Source organism: Neoarius graeffei, chromosome 25, assembly GCF_027579695.1.
Source record: "Neoarius graeffei isolate fNeoGra1 chromosome 25, fNeoGra1.pri, whole genome shotgun sequence".
Lineage (NCBI taxonomy): Eukaryota > Metazoa > Chordata > Actinopteri > Siluriformes > Ariidae > Neoarius > Neoarius graeffei.
Genome location: NC_083593.1, coordinates 11,470,129 through 11,489,356, shown reverse-complemented (window position 1 = coordinate 11,489,356; position 19,228 = coordinate 11,470,129). Strand labels below are relative to the sequence as shown.

The 19,228-nt window shown below is 40.8% G+C and overlaps 2 protein-coding genes across 2 annotated transcripts; both read left to right on the top strand.

Annotated features, from left to right (window-relative positions):
* Nucleotides 1-462: 462 nt before the first annotated feature.
* On the top strand, nucleotides 463-3,076 carry LOC132873186 (polyadenylate-binding protein 4-like). Its single transcript, XM_060908506.1, has 8 exons — nucleotides 463-572; nucleotides 681-860; nucleotides 1,078-1,173; nucleotides 1,426-1,597; nucleotides 1,865-1,944; nucleotides 2,145-2,240; nucleotides 2,583-2,766; nucleotides 3,014-3,076. The coding sequence occupies exons 1-8, from the start codon at nucleotides 522-524 to the stop codon at nucleotides 3,043-3,045; spliced, it is 891 nt and encodes a 296-aa protein (XP_060764489.1). The 5' UTR covers nucleotides 463-521; the 3' UTR covers nucleotides 3,046-3,076.
* An 855-nt stretch (nucleotides 3,077-3,931) lies between these two features.
* LOC132873811 (uncharacterized) lies at nucleotides 3,932-17,590 on the top strand. The gene is made up of 10 exons (XM_060909611.1): nucleotides 3,932-4,333; nucleotides 11,592-11,723; nucleotides 14,726-15,085; nucleotides 15,195-15,374; nucleotides 15,592-15,687; nucleotides 15,940-16,111; nucleotides 16,379-16,458; nucleotides 16,659-16,754; nucleotides 17,097-17,280; nucleotides 17,528-17,590. The coding sequence occupies exons 1-10, from the start codon at nucleotides 3,932-3,934 to the stop codon at nucleotides 17,557-17,559; spliced, it is 1,734 nt and encodes a 577-aa protein (XP_060765594.1). The 3' UTR covers nucleotides 17,560-17,590.
* Nucleotides 17,591-19,228: the final 1,638 nt, after the last annotated feature.

Sequence of the window (19,228 nt, the reverse complement as noted above, 5' to 3'; positions counted from 1 at the left end):
TAGTTGCTCACATTTTTATGCAATAATTTTGTTCAACCCACTGAATTAAAGCTGAAAGTCTGAACTTCAACTGCATCTGAATTGTTTTGTTCAAAATTACTGTGGTAATGTACAGAACCAAAATTAGAAAAATGTTGTCTCTGTCCAAATATTTATGGACCTAACTGTATATAGCATAAATGTTTAATTCTCTCTTTTCCTGTCTAAACCAGGATCCCTGGAGCTCGGATAACATCAGCCAGGAAGAGGAGCAGAAGCTAATGGAGCATAAGTTGCAAGAACATACACAATCACAGGCATGCAATATAATAACTCTTCTATTTCCTTTTCTTTCTCAGAGTGAAGATGTGCAGGCTGGCAGTATAAATGCTCCTCTGGCTCCACCTGTAACATCACCAGCAGTGTCAGAGCCTGAGCCCGGATCTGCCACCCATGTCCAGCCTCAGCCGTCCGTGGAAAAGCAAGACCGTTTCAAAGCGCCACCATCCACACTGCCAGATCCTCTTTCATGGGGTGACATCATGGACGCACTGGATAATGGGCTAGAGGACATAGAGCCATTCACTTTACATGTGAGACACTGAGCTCGTGAATAAGTTGGACATATATAATGTTAATCATTTTTTTCAGTGGTGTCTTTAATTCTCTAATTCTTTCATATTTTTTTTTGTCTAAAATAGCATCCCTGGAGCATGAATGTCATCGACAAAGTAGAGGAGCAGAAGCTAGAGGAGCAGCAGAGAGAGGAGCAGAAGGAAGAGGAGCAGAACGTAGAGGAGCAGCAGGTGCAGGCTAAAATCCAGAAGCAGCCTGTTCAGAAGAAGAAGGTCCCTGAGAAACGCATCAGCAAAAACAAGAAGGTAGAGTCTTTTTGCAGATCACAGATCTTTTGCAAAGAGGACATGCTTTAAATCCATATATGGATATGTGGGTGTGTCTCTGAGTTCATGTCTGAGTGCAAGTCTGTGCTGGCTTTTACATTTATGCATTCAGACCAGGTTTTGTACAGCTATGATTTTTTAGTTTAGTCATTCACTTCATTAACATGCTAGATGTTGACTCTGCCCTGTTCTGTAGACATTCACACTCCTACTGAGGAATTTGGACGGCAGCGTGGAAGACGAGCGCCTACAGGAGGAATTCAGGCGATTTGGGACAGTCATCAACGCAAAGGTCACTAGCAATTACTAATCCCTAGATTTCATTCCTTTCTCAAGAACCAGTGTTCACCTCACCTTACTCACTGTATTACATCAAAAGCAGTGTACACTTGCAGCACAAGGAGATGAATGTGTAGAGGGGTGATTTTTTTCTCAAATGGTGTATTTTCTGAATGTGGATGAGCTACGAATCTTTTTGCATTGTATGTGCAACGCATGTAATGCTCATTCTTTGCTTTCTGTATCTTCTCGCTTTCCTCTACAGGTCATGATGAAGAATGGCCGTTCAAGTGGCAAGGGCTTCATCACCTTTACATCTCGTGATGAAGCCAGAAAAGCCATCGTCACCATGAACGGCAGGCTGTTGGGCAGCAAGCCTGTGTACGTGAGTCCGGCTCAGAGTAGCCGCACTAGACAGCTGACCATCCAGCCACAGGGTAAGTCACAGCTGTCTGATTAGTTTTGCGTTAAGTTTAACAACACTGGTGTTGAGAGAGTGCGGTTTGGGTCTCAGCATGCTTGGGGGTGGTCAAAGTGTAACTATAACACCAGTGGTGGACTGAGAATTCATACTTGAGTGAATGTAGTGAGTCAAAATCTGACGCAATTAAAAAGATTGAAAGTGGATGTATACTATTAAAGTAAGCAAATTAGTGGAACTTACTGATTGTACGCAAAAGTGAAATGATTGGCTGTACCTACAGATGCCGCTCCAGAGAGACAGGAAGAGCCTCGGCGAGAAAAGAAGATGCCGGAGAAGACGATCAGCAGAGTACAAGCAAAGGTGCTACTGTGACTATATTTTGAGTGACTCTTATCGATTTGGACCAGCTTTTGGTCACAGCTGTGTTTAATCACATTTTTAGTTTAAGAATTGGCTTAATATTGAGTGATTGATCAGTACGTATTATTATATCCCACAGTACAAACACCCACATGCACACACTCACACACTGGATGTTAACTCTGCTCTCTGTTCTGTAGACTGGCGAAATCTTCGTGAAAAATTTGGACTACAGCGTGGATGACGAGTTCCTGCACGACTATTTCCAACCCTTTGGAAGCGTCATCAGAGCAAAGGTTACTTTCAACTACTAATCCCTACATTTTATTCCTTTCCCAAGACCCTGTGTTCACTTCCCCTTACTCACTCTATTAGGTCAAAACCTATGTGCACTTGCAGCACAAGGATATGAGTGTGTAGCGGGGAGTTTTTTTCTATAGTTTGTACCAAAAATTACCTTTAACATAAAAGAGATTCATATCAACTATGGGGAGGTGCAATACCAGAACCCTGACGCTAACACAACATAGCTGTACATAGTTTATATTTTTCTGGACAGACATTGCTCGGTTTTCCTCATGATTAGTCACATGAGAATGTGTAACGCTCACTTTTTGCTTTCTGTATCTCCCCTACAGGTGATCATGGAGAATGGGCGATCGAGAGGCAGAGGATTTGTACAGTATACCACTCCTGACGAAGCCAGAAACGCCGTAGAAATGCTGAACGGGAAGATCCTGGGCGGGAGGCCATTGCATGTGGCGATAAACAACGAGCAGCACAAGACTTCCTTTGCCTGGACGCAGAGGGTGCAGCAACATCGTGAGTCACAGCTGTCCTGAAAGTGTCTTCCAGAGTGCATTTCCCATTATGTACTTAGCTACCTACTGAACAAAGCACATGTGGAGTGACAGAAATTTTGAATGCAGTAATAAAATGATGCAAAATCCTGCAACAGTAAAACAAGATTGTCATAACAATATTATAAACTATGATATTTGACAATTATTGTGATGTATACAAGTCCACACACAGTGTACGCTAATATGGCTCTGCTTTTCTCTTTCAGGTCGTCCCTGTGTCGCGCCAGCAACCAAATAAATTAATAAACCTTGTCAAAAATGTAACAAAACATGGTCTGGGTCTTTATTATAGTCAATAAATGTTGGTGCAATCAGCTTGCACAGTAACAGCAGTAACATCTGTGCTGTTAAATAATCAGTCATAAAATTTCACCCTAATAAATTGATATTTTTCATTAGAAATGAGACACAAACACGAAGAGAGAATAATAATAATCTAGTCTTTTTCATAAAACACTGAAATCAGATCATGATTATCACAGTACACTGCTCAAAAAACATTGTAGGCTGATTTCAGGTATATTGGGATATGAGTTAAATTGGGACAGTTAAACACAAAAAATTAATACACATAAAATATACTATGTACCTGTTCAAGTCATTTACTGATGTATATAATTGAATCATTTTCAACATTCGGTATGGTTCTAGTTATTTGTGACAGTCTTAAAATACAATAAATGAAGAGAAGAAGGGATGTCATGGATGCTTGAACAGATGCATGAAACACCCTACTACTAAGGTTACATGATGAGTTAATAAATTTTCTGCCTGAAAATGACTGATGCTCGAACAAGACGCGAGGCTTCGAAGACTACTAGCACTACCCGCTCAAAGCCAGACTCTCCAAAAAGCATGGTAACGCTGAAGTGACTAGCATCGAGACAGACACACTGAGTGCCACTAAATTCACGGATGCCCTACAAGCTTTAAAAGCGGATATATGTGGCAAAATTTATTCTAAAGTGGACTTGCTATCCAGCAATCTCCATACCGAAATCACAGCTGTTAAAGAGGAGCTTAAAGACTCCTTGTCGGGCTTGCAGGCTACAGTGGATAGGCATAGCGCCACTATTCACGATCTGGAGTGTTTTGCCACAACACACAGCGACACTGTCGCTAGCATGGAGTCCAAACTTGGCGAGTTATCCGCAGAAGTGTGTGCACTAAAAACAAAATGCAATGACCTGGAGGGCAGGCAGAGAAGACACAATCTTCGCATACTAGGCATACCTGAGGGAGATGAAGGGTCCCGTCCTACTGAATTCATTGCTCAACTACTTCAGGACATGCTGGAGTTGGAGGAGAAGCCCTTGCTGGACGGGGCGCATCGTTCTCTCCGTCCAAAGCCGAAGAGAGGGAAGCCACTGCGAGCATTTGTCATCAGAGTCCATTACTACCATGTCCACGACCAGATTCATCGACGAGCAGCTGAGGCTTCTCCATTATCACACAAAGGTAGCAGGCTGTCCATTTTTCCTGACTTCACGGCGGAGGTTGCAAAGAAGCGTGCAGCATTCGTGTCGGTAAAGAAGATTCTGCATGAGCACCCTTCAATCAAATTCAGATTTTTCTTCCCGGCTGAACTGAAAATAATGATGCCTTCAGGTGATGTTTCCAAATTCACTGATCCGGGCGCAGCAATGGCCTTTGTCAACGGCGCAGTGCATGAACCAGCAAAGTAGAATAAGATTGCGGTAGGCTGTGCTTTTACCAGGGACAGTTGATGTTCTAAAGTTCTAAAAGTGTCAATCAGCTAGCCTAATCTTCCATTCGAGTAGCCCTCATCAATGCTAGTTCTGCGAGCATTCTTTATTTTTTTTATGTTTATTATCGGTAATGTGAATTAAAAATATTGTGCTTTTTATGACCTTTATATTTGATGCATTTACAGCGCTTGGCCCAGTGGGCGAGTAGTGAGTTTAGTTTAAGGAGTTGGATGTTGGCCTTTAGGGAGAGCAGGCGCGCGCGTCACGGTCAGGATGACGCTTCAGCTGTTTGTGGTTTGTCTCTTTGTCTGCATGTTTTACCTGTTGTTTTGTTTTTTAGGGTTTTTTTGTTTGTGTAGGGGCCTTCTGATATATACAAAGGTAGCTTCTGACAGTCCTGTAAGGGTTCATTTGTTAGTCTACTGTATCATACATTTGCTGCTTTATCTTGATATAATATGATCTCACAAAGCAGTCCTCACCCCACTCCCCAATTTTTTTTCTTTCGTTTATTTAAAAGGGACAATGCACATTAATCAACATCTCCATCTGAATTAAAAATGTAAATGTGCTAGGGTTAGCAAATTAGCTAATTTTCATCTGTAGTCCCTTGGCAGGTTAGTACAGCAACATAAAACAACAAAACAACAACAACAGCAACAACAACAAAACAATACAAGGACCCAGCACAAGAATGAGTAATTTTGTATAAGAGTGATGTGTGACCTGAGGGCTATTCATGGTTACAAGACTGGTTAATTTTGATCCATCTCTTAAGCCTGGTTTTAAAAGTTGTATAATTTGAACTTTCCCTTACCTCACAAGGAAGACTATTCCAGTAGTTAGAGGCCCTTACTGAGAAGACTGTCTGCCCAAATTTACTATATCTGCGTTGTATCATACAGTCTCCTCGGGTGGTTGCCCTAGTTACCATAATTCACAATCCATCCATCTGCTTCACAAATTCACTCAATGGGGGAGGTGCAAGCCCATGTAATATCTTAAAAATTAGGCAAGCATCTAAAAAATGTAAAAAACTATCAAAATTAAATAAATTGTACTTCTTAACAATATGACAGTGGTGATAGCTGATTGTTTTTTTGTCAAGAACTTTTAAAGTTTGCTTATATAGGACCTCTGTTGGTTTCAAAGTTGTCTTATTAGCTTGAGACCAACTTGTGAAACAATATGAAATGTAAGAAAAGATCATGGCATGCATAAAGAGGTTAGCTGCCTCTATTGTTAAATATGGTAGTATGTGTCTAAAATTTGCCAGGTTGAATTTAATGGTGTTGATCACCTTTTTAGCATGTTTTTTGAACATTAGGTTAGAGTCTAAAATGATTCCAAGATATTTAAAATCAGACACAACCATGAGCTTTTCTCCACCAATTAAAACATCAGGTTGATGTGTCTTAGCATGTTTCTGTGAAAAGAACATACAAACTGTTTTATTTATGTTTAAATGTAAGCATGAGTTTCTTAACCACTCAGAAACATGGACCAAGGCTGCAGTTAACTTGCTTGCAGCTTGTTGTTTGTTTTTCGCATGTACATAAAGAACTGTGTCATCAGCATACATCTGTATGTTGACAGATGGACATACTGATGGCAGATCATTAATGTACAGACTAAACAAGATAGGTCCCAACACTGATCCCTGTGGCACTCCTATATTACAGTTTTGATAAGTGGAATGAGCATTGCCAATAAGTGCACTTTGTTTCCTGTTAAGTAAATAAGAACTCATCCATTTAATGGCATCTACTGAAAAATTACAAAAAGATAGTTTTACTATTAGTGTTTGATGGTTCACAGTGTCAAAAGCCTTTTTAAGATCTAAAAACACTGCACCTATTTCACCACCTTTATCTAATTGGGATTTAACTTTCCAAAAAATAACAATTAGCTGGTTCTGTGGAGTGGTTGGTGTGAAATCCAAATTGTTTTGGATGCAGTGGGGTATGGCCCAGATTTAGGTGTGCTGTCAGCTGTTCCGCTACCCATCTCTCAGCCACCTTGGATACCACTGGTAGGATGCTGATAGGTCTGTAATTTGACACAGAGGTTTTATCACCAGACTTATAGACAGGAGTTATGACTGCTATTTTCCAGATACTGGGAAATACACCACTTTTAACTGAAAGATTGATCATATGAGCAATGGGACGAGCTAAAGCATCCTTATGTGATTTTAAAAATGTGGTAACCAAGCCATAGGCATCCCTTGCTTTTGAATTTTTGAGATGCAATGATTCTTTTCACTGCTAATTCAGATATCTCCATTATTCTAAAAGATGGTTTTGTGTCATCAATAAGGACACATGGTGTAGTTCCGGTTGGCAAGCCTTGGGCCAGCTCCTTTTTTTTAAATTAGATAACCGACTCCTCCCCGCCGTGCACTCCCACACCTATAATCCCATAGTTATTTCTGATCATGGCCCTGTGACATTAGAACTTAACTGGAAAGGTCATATTCACCATGTTCACCATGGCGTTTTAATATACGGCTATTGTCAGATGATGACTTTGTAAAATTCATGTCCACTCAAATTGATGTGTTTATTAAGATAAATAAAACCGAGGACACCTCTCCCTCTACCCTATGGGAAACATTTAAAGCGTACATCAGGGGTCCTACGATCTCATATGCAAGCCATGAGAAAAGAATGAGAGAAAAAGGAATGACAGATCTCATGTCTCAGATCTTGCAACTTGACCAAAATTACACCTCTTCTCCTACCCCAGATGCATATAAACAGAGACTTGTATTACAAGCTGAATTTAATAACTTGTCAAACACTCTTGCTGAAGATCTGCTTTTTAAATGTAGATATGCTCAGTACGAGCAAGCTGATAAGTCCAGCAAGCTGCTAGCTCATCAACTGCGCCAAAAATCCTCAGCTCACCAAATTCTAAAAATAAACACACACACAGGCATTACAACTGATCCACAATTAATAAATGATCAATTCAAAAACTTCTACAGTCACTTGTACACCTCCGAGAATCAAAGTGGGCTGTCAGAGTTCGACTCTTTCTTCAGGAACCTTTCCATACCAAGCTTAGATGCAGCCTCAGCATCAGGCTTAGAACAACCAATCACATTAGAGGAGATTCGTAGCGCAATCTGTGCTATGCAAAGTGGCAAATGTCCTGGCCCAGATGGCTATCCCATAGAATTTTATAAGAAATTTTCAGATCAGTTGACCCCTCTAAACTATTAAACTATTACTAAACTATTAGCTAAGGTGTTGGCTATGCGTTTAGACTCAGTCCTACCGTCGTTAATATCTAATGACCAAACTGGATTTATCAGAAATAGACACTCCTTTTTCAATGTTAGACGTTTATTTAATATTATATATGCTCCCCCTTCACCCGCTTTTTCGGAGGCTGTTGTCTCCCTGGATGCAGAGAAGGCCTTCGACCGAGTGGAGTGGGAGTACCTTTTCTATACTCTAAGAAAGTTTGGGTTCTGTAAAAAATTCACTTCCCGGGTGAGGTTTCTATACTCCCTTCCTTCTGCCTCCGTCAGGACTAATAATATAAATCCGGAATACTTTAGTCTTCGGCGTGGTACCAGACAGGGCTGCCCCCATCTCCTTTACTTTTTGCAATCACCATTGAGCCTCTTGCTATAGCTTTAGGTTCCCATACACAAATCTCTGGAATCTTCAGGGGTGAGGCTGAACAAAAGGTAGCACTGTACGCAGTTGATCTGCTCCTTTTTCTCTCCAATCTCAGTCTATCACTGCCACATGTACTTTCCACACTGGAGGCCTTTGGGGTAATTTCAGGTTACAAGGTCAACTATGACAAAAGCAAGCTATTTCCTTTGAATGCTGCTGGGCGCAACTTTTCATCACAACAAGTGCCATTTAAAGTTGTTGCTAATAAATTCACATACCTAAGTATTCAAATTACAGATACCTCTGAAAAACTCTTTAGAGCAAATTTTGAACCTTTGCTTATTAGAACTAAACAAGATCTAAAGCGCTGGTCCCTACTTCCCCTATCTGTAGCTGGATGTGTTAACTCTGTTAAAATGAATATTTTACCAAAATTCTCTTACCTCTTTCAATGTCTACCAGTTTACTTAACAAAAGCTTTCTTTCGTAAACTAGATCGTTTGATATCAGAGTTCCTACGGTAGGGACAGCCTCCAAGACTTCGTAAAGCTTACTTAGAAAGGCCAAAGTGTCTTGGTGGTCTGGCTGTACCCAACTTCCAATACTACTACTGGGCTACTAATCTACGTGTGATGCGCTACTGGCTGCAAACCACCAATCCAATACACACTGCTGCCTGGCTTAGTATTTAAGCTGCCTCCTGTAAACTATCCTCTCTTCCAGCACTCTTGTATTCTCCAGAAAACTCTTCTACTGCGCGATATACAAAGAACACAGTGGTTAGGACTACTCTCCAAATTTGGAGGCAAATTAAACTGAATTTTGGCATTCTTCCTTCCTTGCTTCATGTCCCTATAGAACAAAACCATTTATTTCCCCCATCATTGATGGGCAAGGAGGCTTTCTCTACATGGGTGCAAGCAGGTATCACTTCTTTCAATGATTTGTACATAGAAGGAACCTTTGCCTCATTTCAGCAGCTGACTGAAAAATTTTCCTTGAAAAAAAGTCATTTTTTCCAATATTTACAGATCTGTAGCTTTGTTCAAGCTGAAATGCCTAATAAAACCACAAAATACACAACAAGACATATTTTTAGAACCAGTTTTTAGGGAGAAGGGTTTCATTTTGTATACGTATGGTAGAATCTTTTCTGAATACAATCATTCCTTGTCTTCCATTAATTAAGACACTCTGGGAACAGAATCTTGGGGAGGTGTTTGATGAGGATGTTTGGGGGAGAATCTTGTATCGTGTCCATTCCTCCTCTTTTTGTGCCAGATATGGACTAATACAATTTAAAATTCTCCATCGCACTCACTGGAGTAAGGAGAGGATCTCTAGGACTTACCCTCACATAAACCCCCTCTGTGATCGATGCCAGCAGGCTCCAGCCTCCTTAATTCATATGTTTTTAACTTGTCCAACTCTCCATAACTTTTGGACTGAAATTTTCAATACCCTGTCTACTATATTGAATGTGCCCTCTGACCCTAGCCCAGTAACTATTCTGTTTGGGGTGCTACCTTCTACCCTAGCGGTGCCTAAATTTAAGGCTGACTTTACAGCATTTGCCACTCTATTGGCTAGGAGATTGATCCTACTCAGATGGAAATCCTCCACCCCTCCCACAGTTTATCACTGGCTGAGGGATCTTTTGTCCTACTCCAAGCTAGAGAAGATGAGGACTACATTGCATGACTCCGCCACGAAATTCTACAAAATATGGAATCCTTTTCTTGAACATCTGAAATCAATTCAGTTCCCCTCTGCCAATCTGTAATCTGTATTGTACTCTTTTAGATGTATGTAGTCTTTGTGCACTATACGTAAGTGGGAATAACATTTAATATATACCTTCTGCTGGATCGTGTCATTCAGAAAGGTCCCCTTTTTTTCTTTTAAATTTTTTTCCTCTCCCCCTTTTTAAAATTTTTTTTAAGATGAGTGTGCATCTCATCTCATTATCTCTAGCCGCTTTATCCTTCTACAGGGTCGCAGGCAAGCTGGAGCCTATCCCAGCTGACTACGGGCGAAAGGCGGGGTACACCCTGGACAAGTCGCCAGGTCATCACAGGGCTGACACATAGACACAGACAACCCATTCACACTCACAGTCAATTTAGAGTCACCAGTTAACCTAACCTGCATGTCTTTGGACTGTGGGGGAAACCAGAGCACACGCATGTGGACACAGGGAGAACATGCAAACTCCACACAGAAAGGCCCTCGCCGGCCCCGGGGCTCGAACCCAGGACCTTCTTGCTGTGAGGCGACAGCGCTAACCACTACACCACCGTGCCGCTGGTGTGTATCTCATTCTATGATTACCAGTCATACACACCGCCTCGTGGCCAGTGTTAACCAGTAAAGAAATTAAACAAAAGAGGCTGGCTGTGATATAAGAAAATTCTACAACCCAGAAACAGATGGGAGCTCCGCTTTTAGGCAGTGCTTAAATCTATATATTAGAATATAACTGTCGTTGTTTTGATGAAAAATAGTGAGATCTTAGTGTTTAGAATGATAATTTAAAAATCTGGAAGTCAGAAACGGAGTGTCAATTTCAAATCAACTAAATGCAATTGTTTATTGCATTTAGTTGGTCACTCAGTTTTTTCGACGTTCGCCTTGAAAGTTGTGAATATTAATCGAAATAATCATTTATATTCTTTATATTTAATTGTAATTAACACTGATTTCTCCTTTGTGATGTATACATGAGAGTTAAGATCAGCCTTATATTGCACAAATAAAGCCATTTGGTGAAACTTTGAAGAAGAAAGTGTACCGATTTAACATTTTTATCTAATTAGCAAAATAAATACGAATTAAATACTAATTTGCATCATTGGTTTCTAGTAATTTTTTAAACTTTGCATTCAGTATACAACTCTCTATGTGCCTGCCAATTTCCATGTAAATATATTGAAAAACAGAAAAGTTATTAAGAAAAAGCACTTGAGCTCATTCATTAATGAGGCCCATGTTGGACTGTGTTATCCTCATAGAATATCACAACAGTTTTCTAAAAAATTAAGTTGTTTTTCCAATCTTTGATTGGTAATATCTCAAAAACAGATAAACATATTTTAATTATGTAAAAATTATGTTGTTCTGCAATCATTTCTGAATTCAGTGAGATCAGTTTTAAGCGATTTGGATTGAATTTGAACTTTCACCTGATATGCCTAATAATATATCCAGACCTGTTTATTCAGAGAAATGTAATTATTTCATCATTAGCCTTCAGTATGTACCTGTTTCTTCACCTGTTCACTAAATACTTGTTCATGACAATTAAACAAAACACAGTGGCTGTATTACCCAATGAGGAAAGTGCCATGTTTTGGTCTTAAGCAGCTCTCAGATATTAAGTGTCTTTAAGTGCCCCAAGAGGCAAGTGTCTTTAAAGCCAACTCTGTTCCTTTCTTCACTTTCAGGCTCAACAATTTTTCAACGTTCTTCAGAGTCCAAGCCTGTCCCACCCCATCCTTCCACCCCATGCGTCATGGGGTGACATAATGGATGCTCTGGACGATGGGCTCGAGGGTGTAGAGCCCTTCATGTTACATGTGAGACACTAAGCTTGTGAATAAATTGAACATACAGTTAGGTCCATATATATTTGGACACTGACATAAATTTTGGTTTTTTACCTGTTTACTGAAACATATTCAAGTTATAGTTAAATAATGTACATGGACATAAAGTTCAGACTTTCAGCTTTCATTTGAGGGTATACACATTAAAATTGGATGAAGGGTTTAGAAGTTTCAGCTCCTTAACATGTGCCACCCTGTTTTTAAAGGGACCAAAAGTAATTGGACAATTGACTCCAAGGCTATTACATGGGCTGGTGTTGGCAATTCCTTCGTTATGTCATTCTCAATTAAGCAGATTAAAGGCCTGGAGTTGATTTGAGGTGTGGTGCTTGCATTTGGAAGATTTTGCTGTGAAGAAAACATGCGGTCAAAGGAGCTCTCCATGCAGGTGAAACAAGCCATCCTTAAGCTGCGAAAACAGAAAAAACCCATCCGAGAAATTGCTACAATATTAGGAGTGGCAAAATCTACAGTTTGGTACATCCTGAGACAGAAAGAAAGAACACTGTAAAAAAGAATAGTTGAGAATACTTGAAATTTCAAGGCAACAGTCTGCATTAATAATTTTATGTTTTGCCAACGATGTGCCCATGATAATCCAAACTATGATAACACTGTTATCTTTATTAAGAATTCTTAATTAAGTCAATTTTCAATTCCTCATTCTGCCAACATAGATTTCTCTTTTTGCTGAACAGTGGCATTCACAGTAGTACAAAAAGGCAATTGAGGTTATCACAATTTTTTGGGGGGGGCTTTTTTCACCTTTATTTGGATAGGACAGTGTAGAGACAGGAAATGAGCAGGAGAGAGAGATCAGGAAATGACCTCAGGTCGGAATCAAACCCAAGCCCCCGGATTTATGGTATGGTGCCTTATCCACCTGAGCCATGACCACATGAACTTCAACTGGAGAGAGAACCACATTGCCCAGCCCTTGCATTTGGGAGAGGAAACCCCGTGTCTTGGTCATTCAGAGCATGCGCTGAATAAACACCTGTGACAATTATGTATTTTCAATTCAGATTATTCACTATTGTATATTTACACATCATTGAGGTGCACCCTATCAGTTTGATGTGGATTTTTCTTGATGTGGATAATTCTAAAAAATAGAATTACACTTTGTTCAAGTAATTCCATATTCACAATTGAATGGACAAGAAAATACGAATAATTATTAACGAACAGAAAAATCCACATCAAACTGATAGGGTGCACCTCAATGATGTGTAAATATGCAATAGTGAATAATCTGAATTGAAAATACATAATTGCCACAGGTGTTTATTCAGCGCATGCTCTTAATGACCAAGACACGGGGTTTTCTCTCCCAAATGCAAGGGCTGGGCAATGTGGTTCTCTCTCCAGTTGAAGACCATGTTGTCGTGGCTCAGGTGGATAAGGCACCATACCATAAATCCGGGGACCTGGGTTTGATTTCGACCTGAGGTCATTTCCCTCTCCGTCTCTCTCTCCTGCTCATTTCCTGTCTCTACACTGTCCTATCCAAATAAAGGTAAAAAAAGCCCCCCAAAAAATTATGAGAACCTCAATTGCCTTTTTGTACTACTGTGAATGCCACTGTTCAGCAAAAAGAGAAATCTATGTTGGCAGAATGAGGAATTGAAAATTGACTTAATTAAGAATTCTTAATAAAGATAACAGTGTTATCATAGTTTGGATTATCATGGGCATACATCGTTGGCAAAACATAAAATTCTTAATGCAGACTGTTGCCTTGAAATTTCAAGTATTCTCGACTATTCTTTTTTTACAGTGAAAGCACTGGTGAACTCATCAATGCAAAAAGACCTGGACGCCCACAGAAGACAACAGTGGTGGATGATCGCAGAATAATTTCCATGGTGAAGAGAAACCCCTTCACAGCAACCAACCAAGTGAACAACACTCTCCAGCAGGTAGGCGTATCAATATCTAAATCTACCATAAAGAGAAGACTGCATGAAAGTAAATACAGAGGGATCACTGCACGGTGCGAGCCACTCATAAGCCTCAAGAATAAAAAGGCTAGATTGGACTTTGCTTAAAAACATCTAAAAAAGCCAGCACAGTTCTGGAAGAACCTTCTTTGGACAGATGAAACCAAGATCAACCTCTACCAGAATGATGGAAAGAAAAAAGTATGGTGAAGGCGTGGTACAGCTCATGATCCAAAGCATACCACATCATCTGTAAAACACGGCGGAGGCAGTGTGATGGCTTGGGCATGCATGGCTGCCAGTGGCACTGGGTCACTAGTGTTTATTGATGATGTGACACAGGACAGAAGCAGCCGGATGAATTCTGAGGTATTCAGAGACATACTGTGTGCTCAAATGCAGCCAAACTGATTGGTCGGCATTTCATAATACAGATGGACAATGACCCAAAACATAAAGCCAAAGCAACCCAGAAGTTTATTAAAGCAAAGAAGTGGAATATTCTTGAATGGCCAAGTCAGTCACCTGATCTCAACCCAATTGAGCATGCATTTCACTTGTTAAAGACTAAACTTCAGATAGAAAGGCCCACAAACAAACAGCAACTGAAAACCGCTGCAGTAAAGGCCTGGCAGAGCATTAAAAAGGAGGAAACACAGCGTCTGGTGATGTCCATGAGTTCAAGACTTCAGGCAGTCATTGCCAACAAAGGGTTTTCAACCAAGTATTAGAAATGAACATTTTATTTACAATTATTTAATTTGTCCATTTACTTTTGAGCCCCTGAAATGAAGGGATTGTGTTTAAAAAATGCTTTAGTTCCTCACATTTTTATGCAATAATTTTGTTCAACCCACTGAATTAAAGCTGAAAGTCTGAACTTCAACTGCATCTGAATTGTTTTGTTCAAAATTCATTGTGGTAATGTACAGAACCAAAATTAGAAAAATGTTGTCTCTGTCCAAATATTTATGGACCTAACTGTATATATCATAAATGTTTAATTCTCTTTTTTCCTGTCTACACCAGGCTCCCTGGAGCGCAGATAACATCAGCCAGGAAGAGGAGCAGAAGCTAATGGAGCATAAGTTGCAAGAACATACACAAACACAGGCATGCAATATAATAACTCTTCTATTTCCTTTTCTTTCTCAGAGTGAAGATGTGCAGGCTGGCAGTATAAATGCTCCTCTGGCTCCACCTGTAACATCACCAGCAGTGTCAGAGCCTGAGCCCGGATCTGCCACCCATGTCCAGCCTCAGCCGTCTGTGGAAAAGCAAGACCGTTTCAAAGCGCCACCATCCACACTGCCAGATCCTCTTTCATGGGGTGACATCATGGACGCACTGGATAATGGGCTAGAGGACATAGAGCCATTCACTTTACATGTGAGACACTGAGCTCGTGAATAAGTTGGACATATATAATGTTAATCATTTTTTTCAGTGGTGTCTTTAATTCTCTAATTCTTTCACGGGGTTTTTTTGTCTAAAATAGCATCCCTGGAGGATGAATGTCATCGACAAAGTAGAGGAGCAGAAGCTAGAGGAGCAGCAGGGAGAGGAGCAGAAGGAAGAGGAGCAGAACGCAGAGGAGCAGCAGGTGCAGGCTAAAATCCAGAAGCAGCCTGTTCAGAAGAAGAAGGTCCCTGAGAAATGCATCAGCAAAAACAAGAAGGTAGAGTCTTTTTGCAGATCACAGATCTTTTGCAAAGAGGACATGCTTTAAATCCATATATGGATATGTGGGTGTGTCTCTGAGTTCATGTCTGAGTGCAAGTCTGTGCTGGCTTTTACATTTATGCATTCAGACCAGGTTTTGTACAGCTATGATTTTTTAGTTTAGTCATTCACTTCATTAACATGCTAGATGTTGACTCTGCCCTGTTCTGTAGACATTCACACTCCTACTGAGGAATTTGGATGGCAGCGTGGAAGACGAGCGCCTACAGGAGGAATTCAGGCGATTTGGGACGGTCATCAACGCAAAGGTCACTAGCGATTACTAATCCCTAGATTTCATTCCTTTCTCAAGAACCAGTGTTCACCTCACCTTACTCACTGTATTACATTAAAAGCAGTGTACATTTGCAGCACAAGGAGATGAATGTGTAGAGGGGTGATTTTTTTCTCAAATGGTGTATTTTCTGAATGTGGATGAGCTATGAATCTTTTTGCATTGTATGTGCAACGCATGTAATGCTCATTCTTTGCTTTCTGTATCTTCTTGCTGTCCTCTACAGGTCATGATGAAGAATGGCCGTTCAAGTGGCAAGGGCTTCATCACCTTTACATCTCGTGATGAAGCCAGAAAAGCCATCGTCTCCATGAACGGCAGGTTGTTGGGCAGCAAGCCTGTGTACGTGAGTCCGGCTCAGAGTAGCCGCACTAGACAGCTGACCATCCAGCCACAGGGTGAGTCACAGCTGTCTGATTAGTTTTGCGTTAAGTTTAACAACACTGGTGTTGAGAGAGTGCGGTTTGGGTCTCAGCATGCTTGGGGGTGGTCAAGGTGTAACTATAACACCAGTGGTGGACTGAGAATTCATACTTGAGTGAATGTAGTGAGTCAAAATCTGACGCAATTAAAAAGATTGAAAGTGGATGTATACTATTAAAGTAAGCAAATTAGTGGAACTTACTGATTGTACGCAAAAGTGAAATGATTGGCTGTACCTACAGATGCCGCTCCAGAGAGACAGGAAGAGCCTCGGCGAGAAAAGAAGATGCCGGAGAAGACGATCAGCAGAGTACAAGCAAAGGTGCTACTGTGACTATATTTTGAGTGACTCTTATCGATTTGGACCAGCTTTTGGTCACAGCTGTGTTTAATCACATTTTTAGTTTAAGAATTGGCTTAATATTGAGTGATTGATCAGTACGTATTATTATATCCCACAGTACAAACACCCACATGCACACACTCACACACTGGATGTTAACTCTGCTCTCTGTTCTGTAGACTGGCGAAATCTTCGTGAAAAATTTGGACTACAGCGTGGATGACGAGTTCCTGCACGACTATTTCCAACCCTTTGGAAGCGTCATCAGAGCAAAGGTTACTTTCAACTACTAATCCCTACATTTTATTCCTTTCCCAAGACCCTGTGTTCACTTCCCCTTACTCACTCTATTAGGTCAAAACCTATGTGCACTTGCAGCACAAGGATATGAGTGTGTAGCGGGGAGTTTTTTTCTATAGTTTGTACCAAAAATTACCTTTAACATAAAAGAGATTCATATCAACTATGGGGAGGTGCAATACCAGAACCCTGACGCTAACACAACATAGCTGTACATAGTTTATATTTTTCTGGACAGACATTGCTCGGTTTTCCTCATGATTAGTCACATGAGAGTGTGTAACGCTCACTTTTTGCTTTCTGTATCTCCCCTACAGGTGATCATGGAGAATGGGCGATCGAGAGGCAGAGGATTTGTACAGTATACCACTCCTGACGAAGCCAGAAACGCCGTAGAAATGCTGAACGGGAAGATCCTGGGCGGGAGGCCATTGCATGTGGCGATAAACAACGAGCAGCACAAGACTTCCTTTGCCTGGACGCAGAGGGTGCAGCAACATCGTGAGTCACAGCTGTCCTGAAAGTGTCTTCCAGAGTGCATTTCCCATTATGTACTTAGCTACCTACTGAACAAAGCACATGTGGAGTGACAGAAATTTTGAATGCAGTAATAAAATGATGCAAAATCCTGCAACAGTAAAACAAGATTGTCATAACAATATTATAAACTATGATATTTGACAATTATTGTGATGTATACAAGTCCACACACAGTGTACGCTAATATGGCTCTGCTTTTCTCTTTCAGGTCGTCCCTGTGTCGCGCCAGCAACCAAATAAATTAATAAACCTTGTCAAAAATGTAACAAAACATGGTCTGGGTCTTTATTATAGTCAATAAATGTTGGTGCAATCAGCTTGCACAGTAACAGCAGTAACATCTGTGCTGTTAAATAATCAGTCATAAAATTTCACCCTAATAAATTGATATTTTTCATTAGAAATGAGACACAAACACGAAGAGAGAATAATAATAATCTAGTCTTTTTCATAAAACACTGAAATCTGATCATGATTATAACAGTACACTGCTCAAAAAACATTGTAGGCTGATTTCAGGTATATTGGGATATGAGTTAAATTGGGACAGTTAAACACAAAAAATTAATACACATAAAATATACTATGTACCTGTTCAAGTCATTTACTGATGTATATAATTGAATCATTTTCAACATTCGGCATGGTTCTAGTTATTTGTGACAGTCTTAAAATACAATAAATGAAGAGAAGAAGGGATGTGATGGATACTTGAACAGATGCATGAAACACCCTACTACTAAGGTTACATGATGAGTTAATAAATTTTCTGCCTGAAAATGACTGATGCTCGAACAAGACGCGAGGCTTCGAAGACTACTAGCACTACCCGCGCAAAGCCAGACTCTCCAAAAAGCATGGTAACGCTGAAGTGACTAGCATCGAGACAGACACACTGAGTGCCACTACATTCACGGATGCCCTACAAGCTTTAAAAGCGGATATATGTGGCAAAATTTATTCTAAAGTGGACTTGCTATCCAGCAATCTCCATACCGAAATCACAGCTGTTAAAGAGGAGCTTAAAAACTCCTTGTCGGGCTTGCAGGCTACAGTGGATAAGCATAGCGCCACTATTCACGATCTGGAGTGTTTTGCCACAACACACAGCGACACTGTCGCTAGCATGGGGTCCAAACTTGGCGAGTTATCCGCAGAAGTGTGTGCACTAAAAACAAAATGCAATGATCTGGAGGGCAGGCAGAGAAGACACAATCTTCGCATACTAGGCATACCTGATGGAGATGAAGGGTCCCGTCCTACTGAATTCATAGCTCAACTACTTCAGGACATGCTGGAGTTGGAGGAGAAGCCCTTGCTGGTTCTCTCCGTCCAAAGCCGAAGAGAGGGAAGCCATTGCGAGCATTTGTCATCAGAGTCCATTACTACCATGTCCGCGACCAGATTCTTCGACAAGCAACTGAGGCTTCTCCATTATCACACAAGGGTAGCAGGCTGTCCATCTTTCCTGACTTCACGGCGGCGGTTGCAAAGAAACGTGCAGCATTCGTGTCGGAAAAGAAGATTCTGCATGAGCACCCTTCAGTCAAATTCAGATTTTTCTTCACGGCTGAACTGAAAATAACGATGCCTTCAGGTGACGTTTCCAAATTCACTGATCCGGGCGCAGCAATGGCCTTTATCAACGGCGCAGTGCGTGAACCAGCAAAGTAGAATAAGATTGCAGGCTGTCCATCTTTCCTGACTTCACGGCGGCGGTTGCAAAGAAACGTGCAGCATTCGTGTCGGAAAAGAAGATTCTGCATGAGCACCCTTCAGTCAAATTCAGATTTTTCTTCACGGCTGAACTGAAAATAACGATGCCTTCAGGTGACGTTTCCAAATTCACTGATCCGGGCGCAGCAATGGCCTTTGTCAACGGCGCAGTGCGTGAACCAGCAAAGTAGAA

Bases quoted from the DNA above. Each gene is read 5' to 3' on its own strand.
- LOC132873186 (XM_060908506.1), top strand. From the start codon at position 522: ATGGACGCACTGGATAATGGGCTAGAGGACATAGAGCCATTCACTTTA. The intron at 861-1,077 runs GTAGAGTCTTTT...CCTGTTCTGTAG, and splicing joins GCATCAGCAAAAACAAGAAG to ACATTCACACTCCTACTGAG. The intron at 2,767-3,013 runs GTGAGTCACAGC...TTTCTCTTTCAG, and splicing joins GCAGAGGGTGCAGCAACATC to GTCGTCCCTGTGTCGCGCCA.
- LOC132873811 (XM_060909611.1), top strand. From the start codon at position 3,932: ATGGAGTCCAAACTTGGCGAGTTATCCGCAGAAGTGTGTGCACTAAAA. The intron at 11,724-14,725 runs GTGAGACACTAA...TGTCTACACCAG, and splicing joins TAGAGCCCTTCATGTTACAT to GCTCCCTGGAGCGCAGATAA. The intron at 16,459-16,658 runs GTGCTACTGTGA...TCTGTTCTGTAG, and splicing joins TCAGCAGAGTACAAGCAAAG to ACTGGCGAAATCTTCGTGAA.